Genomic DNA, 26,389 nt, shown 5'->3' with positions numbered 1-26,389 from the left:
AGTTGTGTCAGGTAGCAATTAGTTGTGCCAGGTAGCAATTAGTTGTGTCAGGTAGTAATTAGTTGTGTCAGGTAGTAATTAGTTGTGTCAGGTAGTAATTAGTTGTGTCAGGTAGTAATTAGTTGTGTCAGGTAGTAATTAGTTGTGTCAGGTAGTAATTAGTTGTGTCAGGTAGTCATTAGTTGTCAAGTAGTAATTAGTTGTGCCAGGTAGTAATTAGTTGTGTCAGGTAGCAGTTTGTGTGCCAGGTAGCAATTAGTTGTGTCGGTAGTAATTAGTTTGTGTCAGGTAGTAATTAGTTGTGTCAGGTAGTAATTGGTTGTACAGGTAGTAATTGGTTGTCAGGTAGTAATTAGTTGTGTCAGGTAGTAATTAGTTGTGTCAGGTAGTAGTGGTTATGGGTAGTCATTAGTTGTCAAGTAGTAATTAGTTGTGAGTAGTAATTAGTTGTGTCGGTAAATTAGTTGTGTCAGGTAGTAATTAGTTGTGTCGAGGTAGTAATTAGTTGTGCCAGGTAGTAATTAGTTGTGTCGGGTAGTAATTAGTTGTGTCGGGTAGTAATAAGTTGTGTCGGGTAGTAATTAGTTGTGTCGGGTCATGTGGTTGTCAGGCAGTAATTATTTGTACTTGATAAATGTCTCTTCTTTAATCTTCTAAAAAAAACACCACTACAGAGAGAGAGAGAGATCCATTAGCTTGTTGGGTAGAGGAGAGATAAGTATAAAACCCCCGTAATTCCCATGCTTCCCTGTTGTTAAAAACGTGTTACATTACAAGAATTCAGTGTTATGTTGTGGCGTTTTAGTACACAAATCAGATCACGTAAAAAAATTATATATATATGAGGGTTAAAATAGACTAATCACAGTACCTTAGTTGTGGGTTTAAATAATATTGTTTTTTTTGTTTTATTTTTATCTGGATATTTGTGGTTTTTAATACGTGAAAAGAAGACGTTTTATGCATAGTGATTTTACTCGTTTGTATTAAGAGGTTTTGTTTTTGTGTTTATTTAGGAATTTTATATGTTTTTTATAATGTTCGCTGACGGGAATTAAAAAATAAGTAAAAATTGATTAAGTCGAGATCGTGTTTAACCCAGAATTTGTTTTGCGTTAAATGTCAAAAGACGAGAATTAAATTACCAAGACTAATTAATGTAGACTATTGTTATTGTATTTGTGTTCATTCAAGCTTTAACTCTCAGACTTAATTGAATGATACAAGGAAGCGATCATTATTGTGTTCAAGTACTTACAAGTTTTATATAAGTATTGCCTTAGTACGGAGACACGACGCCGTGATGTCCGATTAAAACACGAAAAAAAACCCACAGTATTAACATTATCTCTATTTATCTGTTTGTCTCTGTTTCTCGCTTTATGTCTGTCTGTTTGGTAGTACCTCTCTGGCTGTCTCTCTTTGTTGCGTTCATAATACTCTCTCTCTCTCTCTCGCCTGAATAAAGTTCAATTAGGTTCTCATTCTGACTCACTGAACACAACGCTCTCCACAAATATACGTGTTGGAAGAGTGGGCCATTTGAGAGAGAGAGAGAGAGAGAGAGAGAGAGAGAGAGAGAGATATGAGCAACTATTGATTCATCCAAACTTAAATTCCCTTGACACGCATCACATATTTTTCTCCTGCGACCAAAAGGACAAAACTATCCTGGTCCATAACACCAACTCAGGGTCACTGATGTGTAGAGTAAAGTAAGCTGGTTTACTTATGGAAGTGTAAAGTATTACCGCCTGGGAGGAAAATATAAACCTGTAATGCGTGTTAAGTATGAATAAGTTATATATCGTAGAATGTTACAGTGTTAAGAATAAACCGACCACATAGGACAGTACATTAGAGTGTGTTGAATGTAAACCAGTCGAATGTTACAGCTATATTCCTTAGTTTACATACTGTAATAGGCAGCGTGTAACTGGGCAAAGTTTTCTGCTGGGAATGTTATCCCGTAAATCCCGGTACAGACTTAGTTTATCCTGACAGTTCAAATGTTGCTATTCGTTGTGTAAAATGTATCACGTTTTGGATTTTACGTTTTTGTGTAAATATTAGTATCATATTTTTTTTCTTGTTATTAATTGGCCATAAACCTTTTTTCCCTTTGCTATTACCCTTTCTCTTCCTATTACCCTTCACCCTTTCCGTTACTCTTTTTCTCCTGGTCACTAGCCCTTTCCACTACCTCTTCTATTACTACTACCCCTTCTTCCTTGCCACTACCCCTTCCCCATGCCACTAACCCTTCCTCCGCTATTATCACTGCCCTTCCTTTACTCCTGTCATTACCATTTCTTGGTCTCTATTCCTTCCCCTTGGTTTTATTTACTTCAACCACTACCTTTCCTCGCCACAACCCTGAGCCACTAACCCCAACACTCATAACCGATTCATCAGTGCCAATAACATTTCGCAGAGCCACTAACCTCCCCTTACCAAACACTACTCACTTCTCTCACTGCTCTCCCTTTGCCACTAACTAGTCACCACCACTCATCTCACCCCTTCCATAGTGCTACTAACCCCTTCTCACTACCCTTATCAATTCCTCACTACTATCAACACTCCCCTCGTGGCACTAACAGTTTACCACTCCGCCCCCCAGGACGCCGCAGGGCCTGGAGGATGTGAGCAGGTATCCTTGGCTCCTGGCTGAGCTCCTGAGAGACCCGCGCTGGACCGTGGCAGACATCAGGAAGCTCATAGGAGAGAATGTCATCAGGGTGTTTTCTGAGGTGGAGCGGGTGAGTGTCTTTATGTCTGTGTTGTGAGTGTGTCTGTGTTTTGAGTGTGTCTGTGTTGTGAGTGTCTTTATGTCTGTGTTGTGAGTGTGTCTGTGTTGTGAGAGTGTCTGTGTTGTGAGTGTCTTCATGTCTGTGTTGTGAGTGTCTTTATGTCTGTGTTGTGAGTGTCTTCATGTCTGTGTTGTGAGTGTCTTTATGTCTGTGTTGTGAGTGTGTCTGTGTTGTGAGTGTGTCTGTGTTGTGAGTGTCTTCATGTGTATGTTGTGTGTCTATTCATATTTTGTGTGTGTGTGTGTGTGTGTGTGTGTGTGTGTGTGTGTGTTGTGAGTGTCTTCATGTCTGTGTTGTGAGTGTCTTCATGTCTGTGTTGTGAGTGTGTCTGTGTTGTGAGTGTGTCTGTGTTGTGGTGTCTTCATGTCTGTGTTGTGAGTGTGTCTGTGTTGTGAGTGTCTTCATGTCTGTGTTGTGAGTGTGTCTGTGTTGTAGGTGTGTCTGTGTTGTGAGTGTCTTCATGTCTGTGTTGGAGTGTCTTCATGTCTGTGTTGTGAGTGTGTCTGTGTTGTGTGTCTGTGTTGTAGGTGTCTTCATGTCTGTGTTGTGGAGTGTCTTCAGTGTCTGTGTTGTGAGTGTGTCTGTGTTGTGAGTGTCTATGTGTATGTTGTGTGTCTATTCATATTTTGTGTGTGTGTGTGTGTGTGTGTGTGTGTGTGTGTGTGTGTGTGTGTGTGTGTGCGCGCGCGCTCTCAAACAACCTCACTAACACACACACAATCTCTGTCTCTCCCTGAAGGTGAGGGACGACATGCAGGCAAAGGGTGTTGAGCCCCTGGAGGAGGAGATTCACCCCGAGTACCTGAAGGGCAAGACCAACTGCACCTACATCTTCGACTGATCACATCACCCAACACCTTCACCACCGCCATCAGTCAGTCAACACCTTCACCACCGCCACCAGTCAGTCAACACCTTCACCACCGCCACCAGTCAGTCAACACCTTCACCACCGCCACCAGTCAGTCAACACCACCATCACCAGCCAGCCAACACCACCATCACGTCATCAACTGTGATCCTCTCAACAACCCAAGAACGACAACTTGTTGATGTCTCTTCTGTACATCTTAGTGACATCTAGAGTTCATCTCCGACCGATGTTGCCTTTTAAAAAGACGTCAAGTGACATCCAGCATCTCCTTCGATCGATAATTTTGACGCTAAAGATCCCACTAATTACGACCGACGCATGATGGCCTCTTCGTCTCACGCCATCAACAGGTCGGCCTCGCAGTGATATATGTGAATGAAAACAAAACAAGACACTGACAAATGAAATAAACTGATTTATCAAAGGAAAACGATGCTTTCCATCTCTCGGTAAATGGAAAGAATTATTGTGATTTATCATACTCGACGCCGGAGTCTTATGAATAGAAAACGGTTTGACGAAGGACACGATCCATAATAACAAATTGTATCCTTTGTAAAGAGGAAACTGACTTACGGGAAATATGTGGCAGAGCGATGGAAAATATCCTTTGAATAATCTAGGGAAAAACTTGAAGGATTTAATTTATAGTGAAAAAAAAATTAAAAGAAAATACTTTACGATTGTTTCGGGAGCCATAACCTGTGGTGTTGAGTCGTGAGGACGATACAACACGAGACAGACAGACACACTCACGTTCATCGGTGCTAAACAATGTGCCACTTATAAACAACGTCATAACAACCATCCTAACCGTCTCTGGAAACAATCATTATCAACTGTTCCAGAAGACAAAAATGCTCATAGTGACCTTCCTATACCTTGTGACCTTTGACCCAGTCCAGCGTGAATGACCTTGTGATGTATATTAAAAAGAAAAAAAAAATAACATATCATAACAGTGGGTGATATATGAGCGAAATTTCTAAGTAAATTTAAAATTATTTGGCGAAAGTTTTGTTTGGATCATGACCGTGAGAATTACTATACGAATATTTCCGCCATTTATTTACTGATATCGCTTAGGTTATATTTTTCTGTGGGGAAAAATGACACTGACTAACTACCAGTTGGTCGTAAATGTCCTAATAAACGTTACCCAAAAAATATGCAAAAAAAAAAAAAAATCAGGATAACATGCATAGAGAAATATCGAAATAAATACATGACAATAGGTAGAGAATCGCAGAAGAACGAGTAATGATAGACGAGTTATATTTGTCATCAGCGAACATGAACGACGGTGGTGGCGATGGTGACCGTCAGCGACTAAGGTGTAACTGTTGGCTGCGATACAATTAATATTGACAGTCAGTTGCTGCTAGAGACTGACACAAAGAATATGTTATGACGTAAAAGTAACTAATCAGGAAGAAGAAGAAAAGGGAAAATTATATTAGGGTCATTTTACAATCTTGGGAGCAAAAAATAAAAATAAAAAAATAATTAAAAACAAATGATGTATTTAGTTTCTCGTTAATTAAAACTTGGACACAGAAAATAAGCAGAGATCTTACCGAGGCATAAAATGACAGGTGTTGATGATACATTAAGGTAAATAATAAATAAAAAAAACTTAAGAGATATATTTTGGAGAAGGGAGGGAGGAGATCGAGTAAGAGTGAAGGTTATTTTTTAGGATAGGGAGGGAGCTCATGTTAACTTAGGGGGAAAAGGTCATGTTAGAGTAAAGGGGAATCATGTTACATTAGGGGAAGGTCATGTTAGAATTAGGTAAAGTCATGTTAGAGTAAGAAGAATCATATTAAAGTATAGGAAAATCATTTTTAAGTAGTAGAAGGCACATAAGGGGAAGTCACATTAGAGTAAGAAAAACCAAGTTGAAAAGTATGAGAAAGTCCTACTAAAGTAAATTAAACCAACGTTAGAGTAGTAAAAGTAAGAACCACGGATACAAAAATTCAGACGCCGTTGTAATGTAGTTTAAAAGAGTGGGAACTATTCTTGAGTATAAATATGGAGACAGCCATACTTAAGTAACTCAATAGAAAGTAGATTTACCATAATTTTCAAAGTTTTTAAGAAAGCCATATTTCAGTAAGTCATATTTTACCTCACTGATAATAAAAATTATTCTTATACAGTCAAGAGAAATAAAAATGTTAAGAGCAGCCACAATAAAGATAATTTTTAATGAGGGAAATTAATGTTTATTTATATCAATATGGCAGATTTTTTGTGGACTTATTATGCTGAGAAAAATTATTATTATACTCAAGAAATATAGACTGACATTGTATATAAGAATAGCGAAGACCAGAAGTATGAGAGGATTGGAAAACTGTGTTTAAGTAGTGTCGACTATATTGAAAAATAACACGAAATGTGGAAAAAAGTATTACATGAAAATAGTTAATGTACCTGAAATATATCATGATTGGAGTTGAATTATAAGATATTTTTCACATTATTTAAAATCGAAAATATATAGAACCATCGTTACGTGTTGAAAGGTAAATAACTGACTAGTATTATGACAGTATTAATATGATCATGAAACTTCAGTAACATCATAAACTCAATTCTCATGTTCATTTCACCACCCAGGCTCTTCTATTCGCCACCCCGGCTCTTCTATTCGGCACCCCAGCTCTTCCACTCAACATCCCTGCTCTTCCATTCACTACCCCGGCTCTTCTATTCACCACCCCGGCTCTTCCATTCACTACCCCGGCTCTTCCATTCACTATCCCGGCTCTTCTATTCACCTCAGCTCTTTTATTCACTACCCCGGCTCTTCCATTCACCACCCCGCCCGTTCAATTCATCATCCTAGCTCTTCCATGCACTATCCTCCTTCTAATGTTCAATAGCACCAGTCAGTAAGTCTCTTCCATCTATCATAACAGACGGGGTAAGCCATTCACCAATTAGACTGTCCTATGTATCTAATGACCAACTGTCCTTGCTGTTCCTGTCACCAAACATCCATCCTCGTCCTCACTGCATTTTCAAATACATCAACCGGCTGTTGCGGTCGACACTCCGGTTACCATCGTTAACATCTCTGCTGTTTTCATTACCATCCCAGCTGTTTTCATCAGTATCTCAGCTGTTTTCATCAGTATCTCAGCTGCTCTCATCGCCATCCCCGCTGTTTTCATCAGTATCTCAGCTGCTCTCATCGCCATCCCAGCTGTTTTCATCACTATCTCAGCTACTTCCATCACCATCTTGGCTTTGTCATCAACCAAATCATTCCCATTACCTCACCGACCTTCGTGACTCATCATATACCTGACCTCCATAACAAGGTTTGGTCCTCAATTAAGTCTAACCTCTAGACCAGTCCACCTTGGTCAGGAGCCTATAACCTCCTGGAGAGCCTTTTGTCTCTATCATTAAGCTCGTGACCTCTCATGACCTTAGAGGCAGTCGTACCTTATGTACACAAGGCACCAGTGTACGACATCATCCTGCTTATGTCGCTGAGTGGGAAGAGAGTTAGTGATAAAAGGAGGCAGGGCTTTAGGCCTCTTAGCTAATCAGACCTCCTCACTCCGCTTGCTTGTCTCCGTTGCCATGACAATTGGTTTGTTTACTCGCATCGTACGTCTGGCGCCCAAAATACAATGGTAGCTACTGTGGGTCTCAAAGGGGGAAGAGGCCCATTGCAGCTCCTCGAATTTATAACTAACGTTTTGCATTTATTTTTTTTTCTTGCGCTTGCGGCATTATACTTGTTGACATGCGACGACAGCAGCACAAATGAGCCTCCTGTACATTAAACGGAGGCTCGTTTTTCCTGGCCACGTCGTCTAAGGTTTGTTATTCTTGCTAAATGTCGCTGTAGCCTCTGTGAGGAGGGGTTTAGGGAACATTGTCACCCAGTGTTGTTCTATTGTGGTAAAGGAGAGACTCCGGAGACTACTTAAACAACTTGGGGGAACAAGTAGACGGCCTTGCTATGACCTCTAGAAAGGGAATATTTCTTCAAGAAAATGAAGTAAAGTTTCTCAAGTGCTCCACACACACTTCGACTTTAGACGGAAGAAAACACAAGAATCATCGATAATGTGTTTACATGTGTGAGTTTGTTTCAAGAATACGGACGTGTAGGTAGACAGTCCCTCTCTTGTATGGGGGAACATTGTGTTTATAGACATGGCTCCATAAACGTGATTTGTGTACAGTGAACTTGATCGGTTGTCGAACGACCGACTCTTGATAGAACATTATCTAAATATTAAGTTATGGTAAAATAAAGAAAATTTTTTGTACTTTAGCTACAAAGATCGGGATCAAATGCTTATAAAATACTAAAAGCGCTAAGTGATTGCTCCGTTTTTTTAATCCTATTGAAATATATGGGTGAATTTTTTTGTAAGTGGTGTGGCGTGAATGACGACACTTTGCGACAATCAGTGAATGAAATACTAGAGTGGGGGGCCCAGCCGGCCTCCAGACTGCAGCGCCTCATGCCAGACTCCTTGTAGATACTTTTCCTAGTTTTATGTTTATGTTTGATTGCTGCCTTAAACGTTAGTCAGTAGGCGTGGTACTAGCAGGTCCTGTGTCACTACCGCCACCCTATGTGTTGCTCGCTCGCGCTGCAGTCTCGAGGTCGCTGCTCTAAAATTAAGACAAATAAGATTTTTTTTTTCATGTTTAGATAAGGTCTAGCCTGCATATCGTAAAAGCATGTAATATATCTAGTGTAGTGTTCATATCCTTACAGTATTACAGATAAAATACACAAATTATACAGAAACTGTTGCATATAACATGTATAACGTATATTTATCCATGCTGCTCACCAGAAGTGTGTTTTTTAGACTGCAGTTTAAGAAGCAATGAACAGAAAAAAATACCCATTGTTAAGCTTGTAGATTCACATGTGTGCTATGTGTAAGTATATTTTGACAAGAGTTTCATGTGTGCAGAAATGTAAACAAGTTATAACTACTGTAGGTCTCTGCACTAGGACCTTAAAAACTGGTGGTCATCTGATGTACATTTTTTTCCTTTGTAAAACTCATCCAGTGTGGCGTGAGTGTGTGGTGTGAGGGACCAGCCACCACCCTGCCCGAGGCTTCCACGAGGTCGCTGCCACAACACAAACAAGCCTGGCCGCCTCATGGAAGCTCTCCCCGTGACGCACCACCTGGCTGGTCCCGTCACACCAGCTGTTACCGAACTGTTGTCACATTTTAACATCATACAATGAAAGTGCCTTAGAACAGTTCTGGTGTACAGAGGGTGAGACTATGTGTGTGTTACTACTATTACTGATACTATTACTATTGCTGTTGCTGCTGCTTCTGCTGTGTGAGTGTGTGCGCGAGAGAGAGTGATTGAGAGCGCGTGTGTCTGCGTCTTCACTTCAAGTACACGGGGGAACATGTACTGAATCATCGGCATAAAACATTATATTATCGTTACTGGCTCTCTTGTATCATTCCATGCACCATCTTTTTGATTGTTTATTTTCTTTGTGTTTCTTGCTTCTGTCTGCCTTCAGCGTATGGCTCCTCCTCTGCCGTAGCCACACATGACCTTCCTTGTTTGTGTTCTGACTTGCTCTCAACACCGCCCTAGTTTTCTCTAGTAGACAACAACACTGGATGTGCCTGGTAGCGCTCCCTCATCAGATTTGACCAGGTTTGCCCAGGCCAGCTCAGCAGTCCACCTTGTCCTCACACCGGTCCACCTCTGTCTGGCCCGCCAGCTTGGTCCATCACCCAGTACAGCTTCACCCCACCCATTCACCCGCAGTACTAAATAAAAATGTCTTAAAAGAACAAAAAATAGTCAAATTGGCACGAAATTAGGAAAAACCTTCTTGAGCTCTAACACAATGATCTTGAAATCGTAAGTAAATTTCATTCAAAAGATTGGAGTTATGAGTATGTTAAGGATTATATTTATTACCCAGTATAAGAGGCGTGGGGGATAAGGTAAGGCAGGCGTGGGTGTCACCAGGAAGGGGTGAGTGAGAGGGGAGGGGGAGGTGTGAGGAGCACACCTTCAGGTAGCTGACTGGGCCACACCTTATACTAGCACCCCAAGGTAGAGAGTTCCTCCCACGGTAGCTGATGGCTAGTTACCACTTTGGCAGACCACTAGTTACTAGGAACCTTTTAGTTTACCATTCTGTCAGCCTACTGGTGACTAGTTGTCCACTAGTTACCATCCTGGCAGTCCAATAGGAACTAGGAACCTTCTAGTTACTGCTCTGGCAGATCAATAGTGCCTAGAAGCCTCTTAGTTACCACTCTGACAGATCACTAGTGACAAAGAGCCTTCTAGTTACCACTATCAGATCACTAGTGTCTTGGAGTCCACTAGTAAACACTGTGGCCGGTAACCTCTGCCACGATCATACAAACATCCAATCATCAGGACTTGGGTGTCATAGTGACTAATCTGGAAATTTTACAAAGAGTTTAAAAGTGTTCAGAAAGATTACTGTTAACTCTTAAGGTCTGACCACTAGATCTCGCCAGGGGAGCGGCCGGCACTAGGCACTCCATGCTATAAAATCCTTTCACCATAGATGAGACCTTTGTTTTTCGAGGGGGTGATATATTACATTTGTAAACACTGAGAGTAAACAGAGAGTAAACACTGGCGAGATTTAGTTCCTTAAACCTTAAGATGTAGAACTGTATTAATTGTACAGGTGTGAAGAACAGAAGGTAATGTAGCCACAATGTAATTATTGATTGAAGCATGTGACACGAGAAGACAAAACTGATGAAAATTTTTACAGTTGTTACTCTCGGGGTTGAAGTATTAGGTAATAGACACTCCCGCTTGGTATACATATACAGAGTCCTGCATGACACAGTCTACATCATCATAAACAGTAAGGTCGTTCGCATCTTAGTTGCACGTTGACTAAGGTCAGCTTTTGATAGCTTGCTTACACGTCATAATTGCAGATTTGAATTAATAAAAAACAAAAAACTCTTAGTTATAAACATTTAGATATATCAGAATTATATATATATATATATATATATATATATATATATATATATATATATATATATATATATATATATATATATATATATATATATATATATATATATATATATAGAATTTTCATAGTTTTATAATACCAAATGGATGAATATTTTAAGCTACATGACTATCTGGACAAGCATTAAGGGGAGTCAGGCAGAAAAAAACATTAGAAAATTGTGCTCATTAGTAGAGGCGCCATCAAGGGTTTTTGTTCTGCATGACAATAATTGTGACTTAAACCCAGACGAAAATAGATTGGAAACAATGGCATAATGAACCATTTGTGTGTGTGCGTGTGTGTGTGTGTGTGTCTGTGTGTGCGTTTATATCAGGCGAACTCAGTATACACATGACCACTTCAGGTGACTGTGTGTACATGATCACTATAGGTTACTCAGTGTGCACCTGGTCATTAGAAAGTGTAATAATGGGGAGAATGGAGCATAATTGTCAATAAATGCTCGTGTTTCACTAATTGGCTCTTCCCATCATCAGCGTCACCTTGTACCACTGGCGCTAACTAACACCTGAACCCGGATAGGTACTCAGACGGTAACCTAACTTAAACTAAACTAAATAACCTACACCTAACCTTAACTACACCTAACCTAACCTAACTACTTTTACCTTACCTTACCTTACCTTACCTTACCTAACCTAACCTAACCTAACCCTAACCCTAACCTAACCTTACATACCTTACCTTACCTTACCTTACATACCTTACCTTACCTTACCTAACCTAACCTAACCCTAACCTAACCTAACCTAACCAACCTAACCTAACCTTACCTACATACCTTACCTTGCTTACCCAACCTTACCTTGTAACCTAACCTAACCTAACCTAACCTGTAACCTAACCTAACCTAACCTAACAACCTAACCTAACCTAGCCTAACCTAACCTTACCTTTTACCTTTGTACCTTACCTTACCTACACCTAACCTAACCTAACCTAACCTAACCTAACCTAACCTAACCTTACCTAACCTAACCTAACCTAACCTAACCTAACCTAACCTAACCTAACCTAACCTAACCTAACCTAACTGTACCAACATTCGCAGGTGTAGTAGAAAAAAAAATAGATTCGGGTCCGTTCCGGGTTTAAAGGTCCTACGTCTACACTCTCACCTGCCCAGAAAAAACAAACAACAAACAACTCGGTGTACCTTCAGTGTTAACAGAAATTATTAATACAAACACCTGAATGTTTACACTCTAACATGAAGGCTGTGCAGGTCACGGCGTCTACCTGCACTTCCCTGCACCTCAACACTCAAACCTCCCGTGTGGGTGAGACTTTTTTTTCATATGTTACACATAGTACTGACGTTTAGTTTATGCAACTGTACTTTATATGGAGAAATTAGGAACACGTGGACAATAGACACCCCAAATTATTTCACCTTAAGATTAATCACCCTAAATGAAACGTAATCTAATCTAAACCTAATCTGATCTAACCTAACTCCCACTCAAGGTAGTGTTTGAGTGTTTAATTAGTTGAAAATAAGCTAGGGTGTCTAATCTTCATGTGATGGGATATATATATATATATATATATATATATATATATATATATATATATATATATATATATATATATATATATATATATATATATATATATATATATATATATATTATAATGATTTAATAGATACTCTGATTAGTTTTATTGTAAAGGTTACGAAGTATCGACAATAATAATAAAAGCCTCCAGAGTGTGTCTAAAGGAATCTTAATTTTGCTATTGTATCGATCATCGAATTCGTGTACAAGTCTACTACCTAAACCACAACGTGATGACAGATAAAAAACGACGGAAAATATTAAAATAATATAAAATAAGAATATATTCCGTAAAGATGTGAACATTAAATTCTGTCTCCAGAAACTTGAAAACCACGAGATGATGAAGAATAAAGAATGAAATTAGACGGCATATGTATAAGACAAACTCCTGTAGTATTTTTATTGGCGTGTCTAAGGAGGAGGGAGGTGGAGGGCGGGGGGGGGGGGTAGATGGATCCAGCGATGTACAACCTAAATTTAGCATAAGTGATTAGTGAATACTGATCATGTATGGAACCAGGCAACACAAGTCTCCAGAGATGACACGAGATCCGTAAGATAAATAGTCCTCGTACCTGGTGATCTGAGAGCGTCACTAAACTGTCGACTTAAGCCAAAACACACAAGTTCATCGCCAAAAATATAATCATAATTATACTGAGACTACCTTAACTAGATACGTTCACTTGGCACCACTTACGAGACAATATTATGGTTGTGGAATCTTTTTAAAAATATTCTGAACCATTATTTTGTATTTTGCTGAAGGTAGTAGTTAAGGTAGAGTATTGTTGTAATGTCGAGTGTGTTTTTCGAGGCTAGTTTAGTGCTTTATCTTACGTTAACCAATAAAAGTCTTTATTACGTCTTTATCTACAAGTAACATTCATCACACGAAGCGGGAGAAGGCCCGCTCTGCCTAATGTTGTGTACGTTATTCAAAGCAGGCAGTTAGTGTGGTTCTATGGTACCATGACACGCCTAACTACTGGGCGGGGAGCAACAGTGATTAACAAGAAAAAAAAAATTGCTAAAAATCATGGTACCACGTCAGCACACACACTATACAACTTATGGGGTGGTGGCAAATCACTCAACATAGAGAACAGCAAATTTGTAGACAGCCATCAATGGTACCATGGTACCATGAAACACCTATATAGAAAGAGCGGAGGTAGGTAGAACAGTAGTGTAATATTATCCACTATATGTCCCATGGCACCATTGCTGCCTGATACGACCCCTATCTGGTAGAGAGGGGGGGGGGGCGCCACCACTGCCTTCACCAGAAGGTTAGAGTTAGATCTTCCTGTACACTTGCCAGACGACCCTCATAGCTTGTCGGGTTCATTAGCTTGTCCTTCCTTCTGTGAGAAGTTCCTGAAGAACTTTGCCTCAGCTTTGGGGGTTCCTCCTGATCTATTGCCTCCAGCGACTGGTCTGAAACTCCTGTCGGGGCTGCCCTTTGCAGACACGGGTCCTGATGGTCTTCTGACAGTAAAGGTCTTCCGACTGACTGCCTCCCACAGGTGGTTCATGATGATGGACTGTCTCCCACAGATGGTTCATGATGATGGACTGTCTCCCACAGATGGTTCATGATGATGGACTGTCTCCCACAGGTGGTTCAAGACAAATCCTTCTACAGATGGTTCCCGAGAGAACCACCTGCATGAGGACGCCAAAAGAAGCTGAGAGAGTCTTAGTGTCCGGACAACTGACGCACAAACCTTTTCCATTTTTTGGCACACAATTTTGGTCTACGCTGAAAGACAGACAGACAGTCAGACACGCGAAAGTCGCTGTCTGAGCTATTAGAAAAAATATATACACATTTTTTTCTCTCTCTTTGCTACCAAGTAATTTTTTGTTTGTAAAAAAAAAGAGTATACTTTAAATTTGTAAATATTTATAACCAGAATAAACGTATATTGTTGCTGTTACATAGACGTGTGTATCTTTATAACCTCTTACAGCTGATGATGTGCCAGCACCTCTATATATCGGGAGAGAGAGAACCAATAATAGTGGTGGTGAAGGAGGAAAGGTAAAAGGGGAAAGACGAGGAGAAGGAAAGTGTAGATGTGTTCAACAGACAACACAATATTCAGAGTTTAGGGAAAATTGTCTTAGTAAATTGAAGGGAACTGGTTGAAGAAAAAATAGATTCAGATTCTTTTGTGAAATATGAAGAAGAATCTATCTAATATTTATCTTATATTTCTGAAGAGGATTCCGAATCTAAGATAAATTTATGTATTAGATTCAAAATCATTTACAGACTTATGAGATAAATTGAGACCCACTGTCAGATTCACAGACCAAATATTCAGAAATATATGAAAGATAGACGTATTCATCATACTCATATAAAAATACTTACAATAAAATAAACAAATTATTTTCAGATACATTTAAAAAATTTAGTCATTATCCACACAGAAAAATAAGTTAGAATCAGAAGAAAAAATAATTAGTAATTAATAGACTCGTATTCATTATTGAATATACAAAGTAGATTCAAACCCATATTAAAATTTTGTTTATGAATATTGGATTTAAATTCTCATAGCGAAAAACTTAAAACATCCACGAGACATTGACCCACAAATACCTGGCATAGTAATCTGCCTATGACGGTGTTATCCTTGAAAATACAAAATACAGGTATATATTACAGGTGGAGCATACAGTAAATTGCAACTGGTGAAAGTATCATAAAAATTAATAAATAAACAAAGAGAAGAAACATGGAAGTGAATAAGTAAATAAACAGAGAAATATAGATAAGTTGAAAAAAATAAAAATGAGTATCTTGGATATAAAATCCTAAGTTAATTTCAATAAAATAATACCATAACAGATGATCTCTCTGGTGTAAGCACAACCTGTTCAATTCTCCAAAAAATAAATAAAAATCCATCTTAATTTTTTCTGGTTTATTTTACGAAGATGATGGACGTTGTGTAAGCTGACTATTAACCAGACAAACATTCACACACACAAGGTTAGGCTCAGCTAACAAGAAGCTCAAATAAGCTATACTACGATACTCTTAATTACTAAGATAAAAAAGCCCTTCCTGAATAGCCGCAGGTACAGGTAAGAGTGGGTGTAGTACCTGTTGGCCTAAGTCCTTATTGAGTGGCCCGGGGTTGATTCACTTGGAGTGTTTGTGGGTGTGGGCGTAGGGGAGTGGACGGGGCGTGATGGAAGAAGAGGTGAGGGGGGGGAGGGGCAAGGGAGAGGTAAGAGGAGAGGGAGAAGGTGAAGGGGAGGGAGTGAGAGGTGAGTCAACATACCGCCGCTGAGGTGGTTAATGGAAGAGGAAGCTACAGGGGCAGTTTTGTGTGGTGGTGGTGGAGAAGACCTGCCCCCCTACCCTCCATCCCTACTCTGCCAGACCTGCCTTTACCCTCCTCTTCACCTGCCAGACCTACCTTCCCTCCCTCTACACCTGCCGGGAGATAAGGTTTTAGTGTCTCATTATATTACAGGTAAGAGACTCAGGTGCTCAGTTAATGCTGTGTGATGACATAAATCGGTCAGGAAAATACCACATATATTTTACTATACCACCTTACACCCCTTAAACTTCCCTACACCCTTTACACCTCCCTGCCAACCCCTTTTGCACCTGGAAAATCTCACACCTCCACACCTCCCTACACCCCCACCCTCACACCTCCCTGCACAATCTCTAGTATAGAACCAGTAGGTAACATCCCATTGTAGGATGTAGAAATCCTGACATGAGAAGAGATAATCGTAAGTACATTTAAAGTACCATTTTTGGGACTTATCAACCATATTTTTCCTCTCCACACACCACCACACACACACACACACACACACACACACACACACACACACACACACACACACACACACACACACACACACACACACACACACACACACACCTTACATCTCTTCCCCCCCAAAGTTTAGTCCCCTATTATAAGTTTGGTAGGCCTGTAAGGAACTGGTGGACAAGTTCCTTAAGTCTTGTATTCTCCTCTGGTGTCCCCACGCTCTCTCAGTTTCCTTGGTTCTCACTAGGTTCTGAGAGAGAGAGAGAGAGAATGTTTGTGTGTGTGTGAGAGAAATGATTTGTTCTCTTTTACGTTTTTTCCTGCTATTATGCTGAATGGCCGGAATCAAAAGACACACACACACACACACACACACACACACACACACACACACACACACACACACACACACACAACATCGGTCATCAACACACACACACACACACACACACACACACACACACACACACACGTACGTTCTTCGTCTATTTGTTGTTATTCACTTTTTTATTCTCACAGCTGCAACAGTCTGTACTCTGCCGTTGTGCTTCCCTTCAACAACAAGGCCCACACACCTGTCGCCTCACACAAGCCACCATTTACCCTTCACCAACGCGTCCTTAACCCGAGAATCAGTCGACAACACGTTCTTCGATCATTCAGGTATAATGCTGCTTCCTGGATATCTGTCGCCCCCACTTCAAACAATCCTTCCCTCTCTTTGTTTGCCTTCTCCTTCTTCTTCTTCGCCTTTTCCTTCCTCACCTTCTCCTCTCCTTTCTCACCTCCCCTCTCCTTCTTCGCCTCCCTCTCTCCTTCTTCGCCTCCCTCTCTCCTTCTTCGCTTTCCCATTTTCTTCCTAGCCTTCCCCTCTCCTTTCCTTCCACTCCTTCCTCTCTCCATCCTCCCTCTGAATTAAACTCTTTTTATCTTCCCCCCAAAGAGAGAAAGAGTACATAAAACTACTCTATTTCAGACGTTAAAAAGAGAAACAGCAATGGTGTCAAAAACGCTTATTTATACAGAGGAAAATGTAAGAAGAAAATGCTGACAGAGAACTGATAAGAAAAGAAAGGAAAAAAAAGAGAGAATCACAAGGCCTGCCACTCTTTGATACCGCCGCTATGATAATGAACAATTGTAAAAGTTCCCGGCAGAAAAATAAGGAGAGAGAGGAACACCTGCCGTGATCACCCTGGCTGGCGGAGGTCTGTGCCCCTGAGGGAAATATCGGCCATTGTTGATGTGTTTTTTTTACTCTTATTCATATTTTTACTACTAAAACAAATGATACAAGTGTTACTAAAGAGCGACACTGTAAGCTGTTGAGACAAATATATTTGTACACTACACAAAATACAGGTAATTAAATCTTTTTTTTTAATACACCCATTGAAAGTCGATGTAATTATATGAGTCATTATATATGCAAAATTGTATATCATTGGATGTTCAGACCGAGGTTGTCTCAGCTCTTATCTGCATCATGTTCACAAATGATAGCTCGTTACGTGGAGAAATTAACTGCAGGCTGAATATGTCACCGATATATATTCATTATTTTTGGGGGGTTATGGAGGGCGGGGGTGAGAGGCTTTGTGTATATAATAAAACCCGAATCATTGATGATTAAAAAATTTAAATTAGTAACAGAGTTCTGTCGAGAGTTTCTACCACTCTCTATCATTCATAAATCTGTCTAGCCTCCCTTTAAAATTTTCCAGCGTCCCAGCACTTAATAAAAAGTTGCTAAGCTTGTTCTACTCATCTACCACCCTATTTGAGAACCAGTTTCTTCCTATCTCCCTCCTAAACCTAAACCTATCCATCTTAAATCCGTTGCTACGAGTGCTATCCTGCTCGGATATTATAAGAACTTTATCTATTTCTCCTTTATTGATTCCTTTCACCCACTTAAATACTTCTATCATATCTCCCCGTCACCACCACCACCTCCCCCGTCACCACCACCACCACTGCCGTCACTACTACCTCCTCCGTCACCACCAAGGCGATAACAGAACTCAACATAGAGGACCTGAAACACGTCCACTACGCCGCCTTCACAGCTATTTGACAGTTCCTCGCCGCTGGATATTGCCACAGAAACCTCCACGGCGATAATATATGAGTAAACACAACACTCCCATTGAAAGGTCACATAATCGACGTTGCAGACGCCAACAAACTCGCAGGCAAAATCAAGATCTCGCCTTCCTTCAACGTCTGAGGCAGATGATAGATCAACGTTGATTAAACGAAAGCTGCATATAACCCTCACAAACCAATAAAACCCACTAAAATATAAACTGTTTATCTACACTGTTGCCTATCACCACAAAACTAATTACAACTCTGACTCAAAACACACACCCATTCAAGTTAACTTTGCTTTCGACAACGTCGGGTACAGTCTCATCCAAAAGCTCGCCAACTCTCCCAGCCAGCCACCGCTGCACTGCCCGCTTCAGATGTATGAACTTGAGTCTGTTACTTCGAACCTTTAGATTCATTCGTATCAGTTTCATGTTTTGTTTGGTACTGAGACAGTTTCAAACATCTGAAGCAAGCAGTGCAGCAATAGCTGGCTGGGAGAGTTAACCAACTTTTGGGCGAGACTGTACCACTAGTACTTATTTATATTTCAAATTCCTAGATTATATTTGTTCCATTTTTTTCTGTTTACAAGGATACTCCATTAATGTATTATCCTTTTTTATTTTTGTCTTTAATTAAACGTAACAACAGAGAAGAAAAACAAAACAACAAAGACAAACAATATTTTCCTCCTCTCTCTCTCTCTCTCTCTCTTCTCTCTCTCTCTCTCTCTTCTCTACCCTTTTAAAGGAGAAAGAAAGAGAAGAAGACAAAAGCGGGGAGAGCAGTTTTTCTCTTTCTCTCTCCAATAAAGAGAGAGAGATAGAGAGAGACGAACTGTAAACACTAGTTATTTTCCAGTCATTGCTGTTCCCCTATTTAGTATTTGACACAGTTTATCAAGTTCCTTCAATGGTTTATTAATTTATGGAACGTTTACATGAATGTCTTTTACACAATTAAAAATCACGTTTATTGTATAGTCTTCATGATAGCAAGAGCTGTTACCGTTACAGGTCTTGCATTTTTCAACAGCCATACACAGAAAAAATCAACATTGCTCTTTACTGAACTCATATACTTTTTTAGATTCAATTGTTTCAACAAGTCACAATGAGTGTAACCTAAGGAAACAAGATGATCACCGTTACCTTCATTACTAACCTAACCTAACCTAACCTAACCTAACCTAACCTAACCTAACTCTAACCCAACTCTTGGCTCTCCGACCTCCATTTCTCCTAGTTATGAATGTGGACTCCATCACAGTGCAGAGGCCTCGGATGGACGCCACTGTGTAAACCCACTCTTATGAGGCCATTGAAGTCAGGCACAGTGAGGTGAAATCATAAGACGTCATGACCAGTTCAGATTCGCTGGACTAAGGTGGACTAAGGAGGACTAAGGTGGACTGGGTAACACATTTGTTTTACATCATTTTGTTATTTACATTCTCCAACACTCACCATTACTACAGTCCACGGACAAAGGTCTTGTCTCTCATCTTAAACGGACAACATAACAGCCTGTGTATATCGAGACAACGTGAAAAACTATTTGTTGTCAGACTGAGTCACACTCAGACAATAACTCCAGCAGTAACAGTTCACTCTCTCTAATACAAATTATCCTCACGCCCCATCGGTTTGCATCGTCGAGACAACAGGATCCTGAGAACAAACTTTCTCTGGATGAGGAATTCACTCCAATTTTATTACAAGTAAGTTAATTCCCTATAGTTAGAAGAATAAAGTCAAAATTAAACAAAAAAATCTGAAATTCTATCGAGGAATGTAAGCTGGAGTTTATAATTTAGGAATAACTTACATGTTATTAGGGTGAACCTTTGACCTACAGTATATACTAATAAAAGACGAATCGAGAAGCTCTGTTGCAGGTACACTAACGCTCGTGTGGTTACAATATCATAAGATGAGACCTTCACCTACAAAAATAATAATAATAATAATCCTTAAAAACTACATCACATTTGCCTCTTAGGTGACATTACCATAGAAGCGATATCATAGAAAAATGCCTCTCAAAACACAATACCATTTAACACAGTATTTCCCATATGGCGACAGTATCATTAAAATGGAACCTTAACTTAGATTTCAAGAAAGATCTGTGTATAAAAAAAAAAAATTACTTCCTGACAATATATTTGTGTAAAAATAAATCGCAACATTTCATTTGGTTTGTCAGTCATATGTGTCACCAAATTATAGCACAGTATGTTAATATTGTGACGACTGACAACAAATGAGGTATTGGGAGCGATGGGCCATTGTGTGTATTATATTGGTACAGTGAGCTGGTCTGTGTGTGAGAGAGAGAGAGAGAGAGAGAGAGAGAGAGAGAGAGAGAGAGAGAGAGAGAGAGAGAGAGAGAGAGAGAGAGAGAGAGAGAGAGAGTAATTCTTTTAGTCTATGTAAAAAAGTGCATAAGCAGTTTCTCAAGTGGCTTTTGCAATCTCAAGACAAAGAACGGGGAAGATAGTTCTGTTCCCCACATGAATAAAAACAAAAACAAAAACACACGTGGTGATAGCATCCCCCGTTTCATTTCCGGGAGATTTGTTTAGCTGACGGTGAGCGATACCAGGTGAGAGAGAGAGAGAGAGAGAGAGAGAGAGAGAGAGAGAGAGAGAGAGAGAGGGAGAGAGAGAAGCAAGGAAAAAGACAAGAGAAATAAAAAAAGTTGGACAGTGAAAGTCCCAAAAATAAATGAACAGCAATGTCAAAAACTCAAAAGGACCAAAAAACACAGAAAAATACAAGAATTAAACACTGATTATATTATCGAACACATACGAGATCTTAACATGTCCCACCGCTTAACTAACTTACATTAATAACTATCTATTTAAGTTATGTTGACAAGATGATTGGGCGGACGGACGCACGCATGCATGAAACCTGTCTCTGAAACTCTTGGACTTAAACGAGAAATGGACAAACATTACATTTTTTTTTTACATATTAGTGTAAAAAAAAATATAAGTAGTACATTATTCCAATTACAGTTCTATATATTTCCCGACACAATACGTACTGAAAAGGGTTCGTCACATCACTCCAATATCCTATCTGCTCACACACACACACACATCTACGAGTCGGCCTCCACAAGGGCCTCTGAGACAGGTCGAGATAGGACAGTTGTATCTTCCGCCACCTTTATGCCAGCCTCTTGGGGTTTTACGATATGCTAGCGGCGGGATGGTTAGGTTATACTAGTACTAGCTCACACTGGTCTCTTCTACTAGCTCTAGCTCACACTGGTCTCTTTGACTAGTATTAGCTCACATTGATCACAACTACTAGCCGGGGATGATATGGCCATACTACTATCACTAGCTCACACTGATCACAAGTACTAGTTCGTGAAGATATGGTTTTACTATAACTACTAGCTGGTGAAGATATGGTCAAACTACTATCACTAGCTCACACTGATCACAAGTACTAGCTCGTGAAGATATGGTTTTACTACTATCACTAGCTCACACTGATCACAACTACTAGCCGGGGAAGATATGGTCAAACTACTAGCACCACCTCACACCGGTTATATCCACTCAAGAGCTGCTCCACTATAGGTAAACCAACCCAACATTATATTATGGTGTATTCAAGACAAAGAACACAAAGAGAGACCTCATACCACTACACTGGAATGGAATCGAACCTGGGATCCATCATGACTTATAAGGCACACACACTCCACCACTCCATCATAGAGATAAGGAGTCACAAATCGCAATTCTTGAGGGGACATTTTCTGGTGAGTGGACGAACAAATTTTCAATACCTGGTGATCATCTTCGTTGACTTATGAGACCAAGGGTTTGTTTTCAATTTATTTTTATTGGTCGACACTCGAGGCCGAATATTGTTGTTTAGATTTGGAGTTGTAATATTTTCCTGTTTACCAGTTTTCATTTATGGGTTGTATATTTATTTGTTTATATGACACGAAGGATGACACTGGCATCGTTTATCTCCAGGTGTGGGATTATGAGAGGTGTGTGTGTGTGTGTTTATAATATCTAGCATAAACTAATAATAATAAATAAATAGAAATACGTCTGAACATACACGCAGAAGAATTATGTTTTTAATCATAAATATTATTTTTCAGGGTAACCTTTGTAAATCACACCAAAAAAAAAAATATCACCTGAATTACAATAAATTGCAGCGACAATACCTGAATTACAATATATTACACTGATGTTGCCCGAATTACAGAGAATTAGTATAAAACTGGAATGTTATATCATACTATCTGAATTACGACATATTGTAACGAATCGCCAGCAATTATTAAAAGTTACAATGGTATAGAATAAAAATACCTAACATGTATACAGTATACTTAATGTATGGATGTATAGTGACAGATAAGACAGTGTATACAGCATGCTGGTGGAGGTTTGGGTGTATACTGACTTAGATGGCAGTGTAGACAGAATGCTGACTTCTCGGGGGAGTCAGTATTGTGTCAGCATAAGCAAGGATCTCTCGACTTGGTGAGGCGGTGCTAATGGTTCAGTCACTGTCATTAAACGGAGATTAACTTAATACTATATGATTTATTGATACCAGCTGGTGGAGAGAGAGAGAGAGAGAGAGAGAGTATAATATATAGTTAAAAGATAAAGAGGAAAAGGGAGAAATGAAGATAAAAATAAGTAGACAGACAGACAGACAAACAGATAGACGGAGAATTAAGAATAAAGAAACAGAAGTACAGACATACACAAGGAGATATAATTTACCAAAACAATTTCAAAACACACACACACACACACACACACAGTCATCATTGACACATCCTGACACTGAAGGGTCAGACATGCACCTGGCGCCCTCTCAGCCAGGTCAACTGTTGCTGGGCCCATACCAACCCCCTCCCCTGAACCCTCCTCCCCACCGGAATATCAACAAGTTCTCGCCAGAAGTTACAATTTCATTTAGGAAAGGAACGGAACCAGTGTTAAACAGAGGTGAACAGTGGTGAACAGTGCTTAAGTCAGTGAGAACAACTCAACAGTAACAGTCGCACCCAAGTTAACCTTCACATAGTGAGGTCCCAGGTACCCAGTGATAACGGCCCGTGATAACCAGCGATGTGTTAATCCGTCTACGATAGGAAGGCCTGGGACCAAACCTCACTCATATAACACCATCTGTGAGGGAATTACTACACCACATGTCCCTCATAACACCATATGTGAGGGAATTGCTACACCACGTCAAGTCCCTCATCACACCATCTGTGAGGGAATTACTACACCACGTGAGGACCCTCATAACACCATCTGTGAAGGAATTACTACACCACGTGAGACCCCTCATAACACCATCTGTGAGGTAATTACACCACGTGAGGTCCCTCATAACACCATCTGTGAGGGAATTACCACACCACGTCAGGTCCCTAATAACACCATCTGTGAGGGAATTACTACACCACGTGAGGACCCTCATAACACCATCTGTGAGGTAATTACACCACGTGAGGACCCCCATAACACCATCTGTGAGGGAATTACTACACCACGTGGTCCCTCATAACACCATCTGCGAGGGAATTACTACACCACGTCAGGTCCCTCATAACACCATCTGAGGGAACCACTACATCACGTGAGGTCCCTCCTAACACCATCTGGGAGGGGGTTACTACACTACGTGTTTGCTGTTCAACACGTACAATCCTACATTAATCTGTATGTTCACTGTATGTTCCTTTACCTTTCTCTAATGAAGGCTTTTGTTAAACCACCAATGTATGTAATAAGTCATTTATGTCCAATGCATATTTTCAGCCTTCGGGCTGCAGAACTTTTCAATAAACCGTTAATTATTATTATTATTATTATTATTATTATTATTACACACACAGTCCTTCCCCAGCCAATGATACGGAAAAATCACCCTGGCCAATTATCATGTAATTTAGGGGCCTATTCAGGACGCGGCCCCTGAAAACTATAGTGAAGACGCAAGGGTTAAATGGCCTCTTCAGAAGTTGCTACACGTCTTGGTGTGTGTAGGAGAGAGAGATAGAGAGAGAGAGAGAGAGAGAGGGAGAGAGAGAGAGAGAGAGAGAATGTGATTAGCGAGGTGGTGTAATCAAAATATCGAGTAGGCTTAACCTCTCTCTCTCTCTCCTTTTCTCAACCCTCTGGCTCGTTCCTTGTCTATTTCTGCTTTCCCCTTTCTTCTTATCTCTTTTTCACTTTGTTTGTCTCTTTCTCCTTTTCTGTTTCTTTATCTCTATCTCTCTTCTCTCTGTTTGTCTCTTTTCCCTGTGTCTTTCTTCCTATCTCTTTTCTCTCTGTTTCTCTCTGTTTGTGTCTCTTTCTCCTTTACCATCTCTTCTTGCTATCTCTCACTTCTCTCTGTTTCTGTGTCTCTCTCCTTTCCCCTGTCTCTTCCTATCTCTCTGTGGTTGTCTCTCTCTCCCTCCCTCTGGTCATTTACCCCCATCATTCACCAATTAGCGGGGACTAATGGGTTAAGGCAATATAGTGAACCAACTGTCCATTATCTCATCACCAGTTCGAGAGAGAGAGAGAGAGAGAGAGAGAGAGAGAGCTAATGACACCCTCTCAATACACGTCAGTCATCTCTCTCGATATTAAGATAGCTGGCAAACACCATCCACTCCAGTTTCCGGTAAGTGAATAAAGGAGATATTTCTCATTCATCTTGCACATCATTTGCTCTCCTTCTCTTGCACAATATCGTCCATCAAACTCACTCGCCAACAATATCCTGGAAACTTATCTTAATTCATCTTTTCCTTCAGTCTCTCTCTCTCTCTCTCTCTCTCTCTCTCTCTCTCTCTTTCATCTTCTCGTGTACAAAAAAAAATCCCAAAGTGGCAACTCGTATAAGGTCGCTAGTTGAGTTGTCAGTGTTTATTTTTGTTGTTAATTATTTCATATTTCAGAACTGATTTTATATAAATTATAAATATTTCTCTAAAGGTGAGGATTAAATAAAATAGGGAGGCTTATTATTTATGATAATTTTCGATACGTTTTTCCAGACATATATGATTGTTTTTTAAAATACGTAAATACATTATTATGGTTATATAAATTTAGAAATGTTAAGTATATTTTGTTCGATCATTTGCAGTCATTTGATATTTGTATGACAAGTCACATGACATAAAATATCTGATATCTGATCAGCTAAGTATTGCATGATACTTTTCAAATAATAATAATAATAATAATAATAATAATAATAATAACAATAATAATAATAATAATAATAATAATAACAATAATAATAATAATAATACTAATAATAATAATAATAATAATAATAATAACTCCATTACTTCAGAAACACATAAAAAACACAAACTCTACCTATTCCAGCTATTCCTTTCCTAAGTACGAGTTACGAATCTTTGTAAATCAATTCCCTCAATGATGATTATTTTCCCCGTGATAATACTTAACAGTGACATCGAACCTTCAGGCCATTGGGTGTAACAGTGACCAGCAGGCCAGGACGAGGAGCTCACCGCCATGACACACAGGGTAGTGAAGTTCTTAGGTGCAGTAGTATTTGTCAAGCCTTATATCCTCCTGTGACGGCTGTTGTGGGTCTCAAGAGTTCCAGTGAGTGACAGCCTTTGTGATGGTTAAAAGCTCCATTGAGTAACGGCTTTTGTGGAGGGTTATAAGAGATCGAATGAGTGACTGCTTTTGCGATGATTAAAAGGTCCATTAATTGACGGCTTTTGTAGAGGTTAAGAATACCAATGAGTGACGGACGCAGAGTTCCAGTGAGTGACCCCAGTTGTGGACCTCAGAGAGTTCCAATGAGTGACGTTGCAACTAGAGGAAGTTGGCCACTAGACAAGTGGGTCAGTTTCCTCAGTTTGTCAACACGACCAACACACATCTTGTTGACATAGTGTAATTTGTTTTGTGTTTGGTGTGTGTGTGTGTGTGTGTGTGTGTGTGTGTGTGTGTGTGTGTGTGACAATCAACTGCATTAAAATTTCCTATTCTCCATCATTATCTTCATATTCTTTCTCTACTTCCTTTGTTCTTATCACTGAAATTCACATTACATCGTCTTCTCTTCTTTATCTATCATTCTCTTTGTCCCTCCTCA

The 26,389-nt window shown here is 39.8% G+C and overlaps 1 protein-coding gene and 1 long non-coding RNA gene across 2 annotated transcripts in view; both read left to right on the top strand.

Annotated features, from left to right (window-relative positions):
• Window positions 1-9,154, top strand: part of LOC121866792 (dipeptidase 1-like) — a 107,830-nt gene extending 98,676 nt beyond the window's left edge. The window contains exons 13-14 of the mRNA XM_042366522.1: window positions 2,624-2,762; window positions 3,553-9,154. Of these exons, the coding sequence (XP_042222456.1) occupies window positions 2,624-2,762; window positions 3,553-3,654 (241 nt within the window). The 3' untranslated portion in view covers window positions 3,655-9,154. The remainder of the gene's footprint in view (window positions 1-2,623; window positions 2,763-3,552) is intronic.
• A 3,618-nt stretch (window positions 9,155-12,772) lies between these two features.
• LOC121866794 lies at window positions 12,773-14,264 on the top strand. Its single transcript, XR_006089022.1, has 2 exons — window positions 12,773-13,850; window positions 13,882-14,264. It is a non-coding gene; the product is annotated as an uncharacterized LOC121866794 (long non-coding RNA).
• Window positions 14,265-26,389: the final 12,125 nt, after the last annotated feature.

The sequence above is a fragment of the Homarus americanus genome, unplaced genomic scaffold (genome assembly GCF_018991925.1).
Source record: "Homarus americanus isolate GMGI-L3 unplaced genomic scaffold, GMGI_Hamer_2.0 scaffold31032, whole genome shotgun sequence".
Taxonomy (NCBI): domain Eukaryota; kingdom Metazoa; phylum Arthropoda; class Malacostraca; order Decapoda; family Nephropidae; genus Homarus; species Homarus americanus.
Note: the sequence above shows the minus strand (reverse complement) of the source record. Positions and strands in the feature narration are given on the sequence as shown.